The sequence below is a fragment of the Hyaena hyaena genome, unplaced genomic scaffold, assembly GCF_003009895.1.
Source record: "Hyaena hyaena isolate Hyena2069 unplaced genomic scaffold, ASM300989v1 scaffold_519, whole genome shotgun sequence".
Classification (NCBI taxonomy): Eukaryota; Metazoa; Chordata; class Mammalia; order Carnivora; family Hyaenidae; genus Hyaena; species Hyaena hyaena.
The window spans coordinates 916237-928601 of NW_024081154.1; the positions used below are offsets into that span (position 1 = coordinate 916237).

General features: G+C 34.7%; 1 protein-coding gene across 4 annotated transcripts in view; it reads right to left on the bottom strand.

Annotated features, from left to right (window-relative positions):
• Window positions 1–517: 517 nt before the first annotated feature.
• Window positions 518–12365, bottom strand: part of CUL2 (cullin 2) — a 107642-nt gene continuing 95794 nt past the window's right edge. For all 4 annotated transcript variants that reach the window (XM_039255320.1, XM_039255318.1, XM_039255319.1 and 1 more), the window contains 5 exons: window positions 11705–11771; window positions 5558–5760; window positions 3709–3810; window positions 1946–2062; window positions 518–1009 (listed from right to left, as the gene is read on the bottom strand). In XM_039255320.1, coding sequence (XP_039111251.1) covers window positions 878–1009; window positions 1946–2062; window positions 3709–3810; window positions 5558–5760; window positions 11705–11771 — 621 coding nt within the window. In that variant the 3' untranslated portion in view covers window positions 518–877. The remainder of the gene's footprint in view (window positions 1010–1945; window positions 2063–3708; window positions 3811–5557; window positions 5761–11704; window positions 11772–12365) is intronic.

The following is a 12365-nucleotide window of genomic DNA, read 5'->3' on the forward strand; positions in this document are numbered from 1 at the left end:
GGAGAAGGGGAGGTAAGAGAGCTGGGTTATTTGTGTTAGAATTAATGTATTATGAAAACAGAAGACAACTTTTGAATGAGAAACGCTTTCTATCCAGATTTGAGGCCATCACATAATCTCCTCATCCTTTATTTCTGCGGTGTAAGCATATCACCAGAAACTCTTGATAGAATTAAACCCTCCACATTCAAAATGCTCATATCCAATGTAGTTCCAATCCATAAAAATAAAACATTCTTTATGTTGAATGCATTTTTATGCATTCAAGAACAATAATCTAGACATTTTTCATGTAGGACTTAAGTAGGAGTAAAAGTGAATTAAACCATTCAGATCAAAATGCAACTAAAGCTTCATTAGCTGCTTTGATGACTCATGAACATTTATATTTATATTATGTGTGATGCTCCATCCACATAAAAAAGGCATTCTATTTCTTTATTTTTTTTATTTGACAAGCAGCAATATCATGTTTGTCATTTTAATGTAGATACAATTATTAGGTTATCTGTCATATTACAATATTTAAGTTTTTTATTTTATGTCCTTTAAGATACATTAAAAAAAAAAAAACACATCAACTGCAAACGTGAAGGGGAGAAAAAGCATGGTACCCAACCAAATTTCCACATTTCAGCAATACTTCACTCATTCTTTTAATAAAGTTTTAAGAAATGTCATAATGACATGAGCTTGAAATATCTCTAGGCATTTTCTCTGACGCTCATGACGTGGCACTGGTGATGTTGTAAACAGCAGAAAAACAGGGGCTGCCAAATGACCAAATTATGGAGGCACAGGCCTGCTTTTTCCCACAGGAACACACCAAATGGTGATGGCAATGATCTTCTCACACCCACACTAGAGGAGAGCGACATCACGCTACGTAACTGTATTCATCTGCTGACGCTTGGCTGCGTTCGATGTACTGTTTGTCTATCAGAACTTCAATACACTTCTTAATCATGCTGATACTAGGATTAAACCTAGCTCTTGACTGGCTAATCACCTGTGTGAGAGAGACATTGATGTGTCAAACTACTGCTAATCAGTCAGTTATAAATCATTACTTGTAACTCATCAGCTATGACGTGCCTCCAATATTGAGGAGGCATGTCTGTTGCCATCCAACAGACCTAACCCATATGGGAAAAGTATGCTTAAAGTAATTATGAAATTATATTAATTAAACTGAATAAAATCATCCTAAATGCATAGATATGATACATCAAGCACGTGAATGCCATGAATAGTATTAAATTGTTTTAACTAAGAGGGCATTACACAAGGAGAGAAGGAACAATTTAGATCAATTTTGATGACAAAGTGTAATTTTTATGCAAAATAAGGAAAAAGCCTAATGTTTATGTTGTGAAGGAATCAAAATGCAGAAAATAGATGCGGCAAAATCCAGTAATTTTCACACGTAACAAGATTAAATTACACATTAATCTACCCAAATACACATACATATGCTCCAGCTTCCTTCCACTTCACCCTCACTGAAGTTTCAATACTGTATCTCTTTCTCAGAGCATGCTAATGGAATTTTATATATTTTGCTTGCATATGAGTTCAATCATGTATTTCTTCCCTAGTAGATGGCCAGGAACCACATCTTGTGTTGCTCTGCACTGCTCCCTAACGATGAGCATAGCACTCTATCACAGGGTAAACACTCCTATATTTATAGAATGAATGAATACTCGATACAGTCAATTTCCTTCAATTGGTGAACTTAGCTCTCTAAATCTAAGCCAAATGAAGTTTGAACATAATACTGAAATTCAAAGTGAGTACTGTTCTCATTAAGTAATGAGGCATTTCTTTATGCTATTTGGGAATCATATTATTTCTGTATCATCTCTACGAAGAAACATTCCTAATCCATACGTTGATAATACCCTTTACCCCAAAAAGCCTTGAGGACTTCCCTGCCTTTTACCTCTTGAATAAGGGCATTATGCCGAAGTACTTTTCGTGCTTTCATGATACGAACTATAGCAGCTTGGAGATACATTTTCCGGTCCTCATCTACAGCACTTCTAGTCTGCTCCATTTCCTGTTTCACAGCAAACGAGACACTAGTCAACGAACCTTTCGTAATTCATTTTATCAGTGAGTTTAAATAAGTTTCTAATCAATACTGAGCATCCAATTATACAGTTAACACATGCCCATTATCACGTAACGGTTAACCAAAGGAATATCTACAGTGAGTTACTTATAACTTCTTGGGTTAAAGTTAGAAGGTTATTAAAAAAATTAATACTGTAAAATGTATTTAATGTGAATAAGCAGTAAGTAGAATTTAAATGATTTTCAAATTTTCAATAATTTTCAAATTTCTGTCCTGTCGGGGAAGACATATTATATACCACATATACGCTTTTAGATGCTTTAGTAACTGTGCATACTGCATCAGGCCTCAAGGAGAAGAGCTGTGAAAAGTTCTATTTGGCTCAAGCAGGATGGGCCACAAAGGGCCTATCTCCATGCAGCTCAAGGAAACACAGTAGAGTGAGGCATCATAGCAGGCAATGCCACATTAATAGAGCTTTCATAACAGTTTTTAAAAGCGAAATAAGTCAGGCAGAGAAGGACAAATACCATATGTTTGCACGTATAGGAGGATTAGGAGGAACTTGACGGAGGACCAAGGGGGAGAAGAAGGGCGGAAATGGTGGGGGAAAGGGAGAGAGGCAAACCATGAGAGACTCTTGAATGCTGACAAAAACTGAGGACTGATGGATGTGGGGGGGAGGGGGGGATGGGCATGGAGGAGGGCACTTTGGGGATGAGCACTGAGTGTTATGTAGAAACTAATTTGACAATAAACTATTTGTAAAAAAAAAAAAGACAAAATACAATCCACATATTATAAATTATTATTCTATAATCTAGAGAAAAATGGGATCTCAAATATTTTTACATCCAAATTTAGTCATAATTGACATCTGTCTCCTGTGGGGGAATAAGTTTTTGGAGAGCGCCTGATATCATATCTAACTTTACATCCTGCCCCATGCCCAAGGATAGGGTGGCACAGAAGAGGCAATCAAGTAATTTAAGTGACATTAACAGGCTATCCCAGAACAAAGCAATAATCATTATGGAGTTAAAAGAATCAACAGCAGATGCTCCCCTCTGAGCAACTGGCTCATCTGGTAGTCTGAACCCCACCCACTCCAGACCTACCAGATCACAATTTGAGTATCAGCAAGATCATCTACCCATGAAATTTTTTTATAATCTCTACACCCAATGTGAGGCTCAAATTCGCATGCTCTTCTGACTGAGTCAGCCGGGTACCCCACGCATGTGGAATTTTGAGAAACATTTTCAACAACTTCTCTTTGAAACAAATATGTTATAGTTTTTCCTTATTTTACAAATGAAAATATGAGAGATTATATTACTAGTCAAGGTAGGAATTTTTGTCAAGAATGCAAAGCAACACTCCACATTTTGTCTAAAAGCAAATGTGATAATACTCTACATTTTCCCTTAGATACTCATTATATTACTATTTTAATAAGCTGTGATACTGGCAGTAGGTCTGTAAGGTTAGTGAATGCAAAGAATAAACCAGAAAAAAATGCATCACATTATTACTTTTGATGTGCAAAATTTTGCATTCTCTCAGTTACACTTGTGAAGTCCAATGCTTAAATATTTCCAAGACAAATGACATTAAAAAGCACTTACCTGTGGAGTGTCTTTCTGCATTGATGTAGTAATTTTAAATTTTGTTCTTTTACTGCTAAAGTTCATATTTAATGAAAATGAAGATTCTGCATCAATGTCTTCCTACAATTTAAGATAATTCATTTACATTTATCAAAATTAAAATCATTAAATAAAAGTTGCTACAAATAATACGCCTTAAAAATGAAATAACCAATCAAAGAAAACTAAACTCTCATCATTTTACATTAGAAAGATTATTTTAAAGAAAAGTAACTGTGTTATGTCAAACAAAGAAAGCAAAAAACAATTCTTTTCTAATTTTACATTTGAATTTTAATTGGTTTAGATTTAGAAATAAGCTATTTTATGGCCCAACTATTATGCATATTACCATTGGCTAAGGAGTCAAAGCTCACTGGCTTAAACAGAATTTAACATTTTAATTTTTATGAACTACTTGGCTCAAAATTTCTGTCACCCCATTTTGAAAAAGTGAGCAACCAATGGTCTTTTAGAGTGCTGAAGTAACAATACACAGATGATAAATAACTGGGCTACAGAAACAAGTGGTTCCCCATGGCACACGTGCCCCTGGCGTGGTTCTGATGAGTTTACCCTTGAATTCATGTTTTATTCACTCTTCCAGAAACAAGTGGCCTTTTCTCAAATGAAAGTTGTCAAGCCAATTTTCACAATCACAACTTCTCTACCAGGCTTAAGATAAGCTACTAATATCATACAGTGAGTCTCCAACAGCAGGATCAAAGAGCACTTGGCAAATGAACCATCCTCAACAATAACCTAGGAAGCTCTGCTAAGGAAAATTTAATGTGCAAACAAGCAATCTATATGTATTTTGTACATTCCTGGGCAGCAAAAATAACACAGTTTAGAAAACTATACAACTTCTTAAACACTTAATTTAGCTTATAAATTTATACTTAAATTTTAAGTCTAAATTCATGCTTAAATTGTAAATAATTGCCTTAATTAAAATCTTAAGAATTTAATATTTTATTAAGATTCTAAAGTCAGAAAAATTAATCATTTCTCAGTATTAAGAAAAGCTTTATTTGAATTTCAGAATACATGGTATTTAAAGCTGCTCAATCATAGGCTACAAAATATCATCAGATTAAATGAACTGACAAAGGAAACTGTAGGCTATTAACTTCACCAAAACAAAAATGAAATGTAATTTATGAGAATTTTTTCTTATAGGCACAATTTGAAATATGAGATTTAACTCACATCTGTGGCTTTTTAAAAAACTATTTAAATAACCAGGATATACTGTAACAACAAAAACTAGTTATTAGGGAAAAAAAGCTATAAAGAAAAGAAGTAGATTACTGGCTTGCCCTTCTTGTGACAGATTAATTACAAATATATGGTGGTTATTAGTTAAGTCCTGGAATGAAGGAACAGGAGAGGGAGAGCATTTGGGATGGTTACTCAAGCTAAATATGCACACAAATAAATATCAATAGGTAGTCATTTCCTATTACAGAATTCGTAATTAAATATCTATTAAACACATGGAAAAAAAAAACCCAGAAAGATTTATGATATGTTACTGTTTTTAACCTCAATTAACCGGAATCCACCCAGTGGCAATTCTTTCACAATGTTCAGTAAACTGTCACAGTATAGTACAAATAAAATCAAACTGTAAAGGGCACACAGTCACCAACTTCTCTGTGACTGCATAAGCTCACAGCTGTTAGGAGCCTGCAGCAATGTAGCTGGTTCCTGACTCAAGTGCTTTCCAAAGTGCAAAGGGCATTGCCAATTATAACCTTACTTGAAAAACTGCAAACATCTCATGAAAAAGCTGTAATGTTTACAATGCTTAAATTCCCCATACCTTTTCTGAATCATGGTTAATCATCTTCACATCAAGTAATGATTTGATTGTTTTTGTCAGTTCCTTTTCATTCATCTGAGTGCTGTCTTGAAGCTCTTTATAGCTGACAGTTTCACTGTTGTTAAAGGCAAGAAGAACTGCCATTTGGTATGTTGTAACCATAGCTACATATGGTTTGCCCAAATAGTTCATTTTAACTTCACCTACAATTAAAACAAAATTGTAACAATAAACTGATCAAAGAAACATTTCAAAATTACTTGAGTATTAATTGTTTATTTCAGCTACTTTCTCCTGAAAGAATGAGCCAATGACTTATTAAATTGTTATAAAGCCATTCTTGCTAGCAATGCAATCATTTTGTTTGTTGGGGAGTGGGGTGGGGAGGGAGGGCTGTTAGTTTTGAATATGCAGTATAAATCACAATTAAACTAAAATACCTCTACCAGTAGGTAACAATTTCTTTACAAGTTAATAGGAAAGCTAAGACTTAGGCATGAAGAAAACAGTAAGAGGAGATCAGGGTAGGAGGAGAAAGAGACAAAGGGAGAGAATGACAACTTGCTACCAATAACTTCCTCACGTGCTGTCTATCTGGCAAGGTTCAAGGACGCAGGGAGATCTACAAGCACACAGGAGATGCTTCTCCTGTGGCCCTAACCTGTAGTTTCTGCCAAAATTTAACAATGCTATTTTGTCTCATAAGCAAACATTTTTTTTCCCCAGTAACTTTCTAGGGGCAAACAAGTAGGAGGAGAGACAAAAAGATAGATTTTGATGAAACAGTTGACAGAATAAACAAGTTCTAGATACCACACTACCCTGGAAAGCTATAAAGGATACAGTGGGTTTCGGCTCACTGCAGTTCTGCAACATCCCAGGGAGGCAGTACACTGAAAAGCTTATAATAAACTGTATGACAAACATGTATGCACTCTATACACGTCAAAAGTTAATGCAAGTTTATTTCCTTTAGGAAATAAAACATAAAGCTGTGTAAGTTTAGTGACTGTATTTCTGTCTGTCTCTCACATATACACCCTGAATTATTCGACTATTAATGGATTATAAACTAAACCATTACAAGATCTGGTTTAAAAAAGTTCTACATTATACTCAGGGAGGCTGTATTTCACATGAACTTACCCCAGAGGCTACATTCTCCCTGTGAGTGGTAATTAGGAACTCTTATCAAGATTTTGTGCTTATTTATTATGTAATTTAAAAATTTAAAGGATATCAAGTAAATTCTGCCACTTATGATCATGCAGATGCCAATTCTAATTTTTATTATGCCTCAACCTATTTCAGAACAACTGTTATTCAGATAATTATTTAGAAACACCTAAAGATAAAAAATTGCCTTATCTCTGAATTTTCATGAAAGGGGGGCTTAATAGAATTTAAGTAAAAAGTTAACATTAGGAGTGTCCTACCAACAATTAGTACCAAGAATACTTTAAGGACTCTCATCTTAACATTTAAGTTTGGAAAATGTAGTGAGAGGCAAGAGATCACATAAACTGTATATCATTTGTGTAATGACTGCTTTAATCATATGTCAGCAACCAGTATGAAGTAATGCATCAAGCACATGGATGATGAAGTGGGACCTCAGGCAACACTTTGCGGATGCTATAACATGCTGCCATGGGTCTGGACACAGAATGTGTCCCCTGCCACGCCAAGCAGTCTTTCATCATCACCAGAACCCAAGGAGCATTAGGAGACAATGCAAGTAAAGGGTCAATGTAAATAAATGGTCAACAAAGCATTTATTATTAAGGTCATTCTGCAACACTAAAAAAGCGGCAAACAAGTTTTGTAATACTTTTATTCCCTGCTATCTTTTAATTGTTAGCATTAGGGCACATGGGCCTCTTGACACCTTTTCAGCACCACTCTCTCATTAGCTCACAGCTGCAAAAACTGGGAAAAGGATAGAGGGAATACATGGGGCAGGGTAGGAAACCCCAAATTTGGACGATTCATTAAATTACTGCCATATAAACAGAAATGGAAAATGACAAAAGAGGTCATTTAACCTGCAGAACAGGTTGGCAAACTTGATGAAACTCCAAATTAGAAGAAAACATTCTGATACACACATACTTTGAAAAAATAAGCCAACCACAATTCAAGACGTATTTACAACTACAGGAAGTAATGAGTGGGCAGAACTCTCTTAATAGTTTCATCCAAGTTACTCTCCCATTACCTGTCGGCTCCTTAGTCTCTAAGGGAAAGCTTTCCTTTACAGAAGAATGTCAGCTACTAAATGCTGAATGAGTGATAGAGTATCGCCAATTTGCAATCAATAATGAAATAACTGATTCAAGCCATGATCATCCGTGGGTGCCAAAATCATTAGATAGAGCTGTTCCTGAAAAAGGGTATTCATATGGGACCTAGGTATCTCCCCTCAGATCACCTGTTAATTGAAAAGGGAAAAGAGTATCTTTACAATGAAGATATCTGGTGGTCACCACCTTAACCAGGTGGCCAACTTTAGAGTCTCTAATAGTGGGACAACCTGATATTACATGACTTCAGGTGCATTATGAAATATATAGAACTGTCTACGAAGTATTCTTGCTGACAATATAATTTGAATAGAATCAAACTTTTGAACCTAATTTCAGGAATATTAATGTACAGAAAGTACAGGGAATAGAACACAAATCAAATGCATCACAAGTAAATAATGTGACAAATCTAAAACACTGGTCTTTTCAAGAAAGTATGTCAAGAGGGAGGTTAAGGTAAGAGGTGGCAGGGAAAGGAAGTGGCAATCAGTGACCTCTGATTACAATAAAACAGGCATTAAAGTCACTTTGAGGACAACCAGGGAAATCTAAATATGGACTGGACATTAGATAATATTGAAACCCCTCACAATTTTAACTGTTAAAGTACTTGAAATCAATAATGAAAGAGAATTTAGCCAAGGACAGACAGAATCCTTACCTTTTAAGGTACATGCAATATGGTGGGACTTCAATTTTGGGAATTTGCCAGATTACATTTTGGCAAATAATCAACACTTACATGATTTACTGTTCATTGACTACTAATGTAATCTAATTATATACATTATTTATGTATTACCTGCATAGCTATGTATTAACCAACAAAGTATTATTTCCCTTGAATTTATTTCTCAACTTCTCTCTCAGCAGCCAACTTGAGATTCCTACAAAATCTTGATGTGCCATAAATAAAACTTATTTATATCCACACAGCGTAAGTTTCCAGGTTCTGTATTTGTCATTTCTTCATCCAGTTATTCTCTCAGAATAATTCTATCCAGTGTCCTACTCATAAATCCAATGGAATTTTTATCTTTCTCTCATTCAGTATCTGTCCCATCTGATAGCATAGATTGCTTACTTCTTTAAAATTCTTACCTCTGTTGGTAATATGCTCTCAACATTCTTCTTTGCCTATTTTGGCTAAGTCCTATTCATCCTTGAAAACCAAGTTTAGATGTTATTTACTCAGAAGCTTCTCTTCACCAGGAGCTACTTGCTACCACCACTCTATGGAATACTAAAACCCTGGGCTCACCTATTACAACGTTCAAAACATTTACCATAATAATTTACTTGTCTGTCCTCCCATTAGATGTGAGCTTTTTGAGGGCTGAGGCTATGTATTTTATCTGTACTTGGCATACAGAAGTACTTGGAACAAAGATGTTCTCAGAGTTATAAATGAATTTTACAAAGAGAAAGATGAGGGAATAGGTTCAGAGAAGTTAAATAATTTGCTCAAGGTTACAGACTTAATAGGCTAATAACTCGACATCTCCTGATTCTAAATTCCTCCAAATATCACTTTACACCCTATCTCCAATCATTTGTAAAGACTCTTGGATTACAATACAAATAGTACCTGGAAATGTGTAAATGGATTACAGAAGAATAATTGTGATTATATGTAAAAGTATGAGTGACAGGGGTTCTCAAGAAACAGAACTCTGAGTCTAGAATGAGAGCCAATATTTTAAAGGAGCCCTGGAGCCTTACGACAAATGTAGGAATTCCAAAACAAGCATCTTAAAGACGGATGGTGTTTGAGAACTTTTTGTTAGTGAGTAAATGAATAAACGAGAACCAAAATAAAATTTTACTGAGTGGTTTCACTGATAGATCAGTTATTTTCAGTGCTTTCAGTGATTCAAAACAAGAAATGAATTTACAAGGTTAACGTATCTTTTCCAAAGGAATAAATTCTTTGACTCTAATTAAGACAATATACACAACACTGAAACAAGACAAAAACAAACAAATGAGCTCCAAAACTCTGGTTATCCTGGACCAGCTTGGGAACTCTGCACAGTTCAAAAACAGAAAAAGAATGTTGTTTTCTTTCCTATCGTGGTGTCATCAGTAACAGTTTTCAAGCCAAATTCCAACAGCAAAGACTATATACGTAGTTTTTTCTTTATTTCTATATACAATTAAATTGCCGAACACCAAAAAAGTGTGTCCCTCATTAAAATACCTTAGAAGGTTGATTACTGCTGAGGTAACGAGAAAAACAAAGAGAGTTTAAACTCCCCAGACAGACATTCAAGGGAAGTAAAAATAAATTAAATTCAAGTACATTTAGATAAATTAGTTCTTTTAGTTATCTAAAACACTGGTTGAGTCATTTTTTCTCTTAAAACCAATTCTATTTACTAAATGATAATAGAAGAAATTCATAACACATGTAAAATTAAAGGTCAAGTAAAAACTGACCACTTATTAAAAATACCATTTCTGGGCACCTGGGTGCCTCAGTCAGTTAAGCATCTGACTTTGGCTCAGGTCATGATTTCATGGTTTGTGAGTCTAGCCCCATGTGGGGCTCTGTGCTGACAGCTCAGAGCATGGAGCCTCCTTTGGATACTGTGTCTCCCTCTGCCCCTACCCCACTCACACTGAGCCTCTCTCTCTCAAAAATAAATAAACATTAAAAATTTTTTTAAAAATTCATTATTTCATAAACTGCTGAAAAAATTTAAATGCCCAACTTGTTCAATAAAGATAAATTTGTCTAAGTATGTATTATTGTGTACTAATTATGTACTAATATGTATTACTAACATTGAGCCATCATATTCCAAAAATAAATGAGTCAAATAAATAGTAAGAGAAATTTTTTTTACGTGAGTGAATAGAATTTCCTAATAAAGGTTATGGCACCTGATAGATCAAATTTTCTTATCCCATTCCTAACAGATAAACTCTTACCAGAGATGCCTTTAGCAAAGTAGAGAAAACTGTGAGCGTTTACTTTGGCTAACCTCTTTAGGCAACTCAGAGCAACTGCACACAGTCTATAATCATTCACTGTCAAATTAGTGGACCCCACTATTCCAGAAAGAAGCAAAGGACCAGATTATGATTAAACTTTTCTAAAATTAGAAACTATTGGAAATTAATTGGGACACTCTGGAAAAAGTATTTACTTCTGCAGTTCACTATAGCAGCACAAAGAAAAATCAAATGGTTAATCTCCTTATAATGCTATCATGGTTAATGAAATTTCTGAGGACATCTGACATATTTAGAGAAAACAGTGTTTTTAAGAGTATCTGATCTGTCAAGTCTTGGTTTCTAAACAGAATTTCTAATGTCTATATAAAGTGTTTTGTTATAGAAATGTAGGAAACTAGGGGCGCCTGGGTGGCTCACTCGGTTAAGCGTCTGACTTTGGCTCAGGTCATGATCTTGTGGTCTGTGGGTTCGAGTCCCGCATCGGACTCTGTGCTGACAGCTCAGAGTCTGGAGCCTGCTTCAGATCCTGTGTCTCCCTCTCTCTCTGCCCCTTCCCTGCTCATGCTCTGTCTCTCAAAAATAAATAAACATTAAAAAAAAAAAAAGTAGGAAACCATTATAAAATTCAGACATTTTCTTAATAAGCAGTAATAATATAAGCAACAATTTTATAATTATACTATTAAAAAGTGCTGCACTTGAACTGCATTATTAGTTGCTTTAATGATAACCAGCAAGGCAGATAGAGGAAAAGAGGTTAAAAACCATCATTAGGGGGAAAAAACACTATCATTAGGCTGTAAGAAATCTCTTTCTAAATTATTAACATAATTGTATCAGGTAAATTTCACTACACTAAATATAATTAAATGCATTTTACCTGTACAAAGATAATGTAACCATGTAAGTTTCCTTCCACTGAAATGCTGGCTGTAAAATAATTCAAACTGTAAAAAAGAAAGAAAATCAAGTTAATTTCAGGTACTATTAACATAACTACCTCATTATTACTACATTTAAAAAGTAAAAAAATAAAAGTATATGTTAGAAAAGACATTATAACCCATCTGGTATACTTACTTATTCAATAGATGAGAAAACATATCCATGGCAAGTCCCTGACCAAGATCTTACAATTATTAGTCCAGCTCTTTTCACTTACAACTTGTCCAGGATTCTCTCCACTAAACCACAGCCCTGTACATTTAACTATTTGTATAAATTCAGAAATGACATAGTCAGTGATTCAGTCATCAGTTTGGAATGATAGCAATTTGGACTTTCCAAATTACTGACCAAAAACATCATCATATATTTCCAGTATGAAAATGGAAATCATACCTTCATTTCTAATCTCCTATTTGCCAGCATATATACCCCTGCTGAAGTGACAGGTTGATTAGTATTTCTGTGGTTACCTATGAGGTGACATCTACAATTTAACTTCATATCCAGTCAAAACTAATACAGACAAAGCTTCAAGGTGCTCGTCTTTGTATCTTCTTTTGTTGATATCATTGTAAAAAATTTAACATTATTGT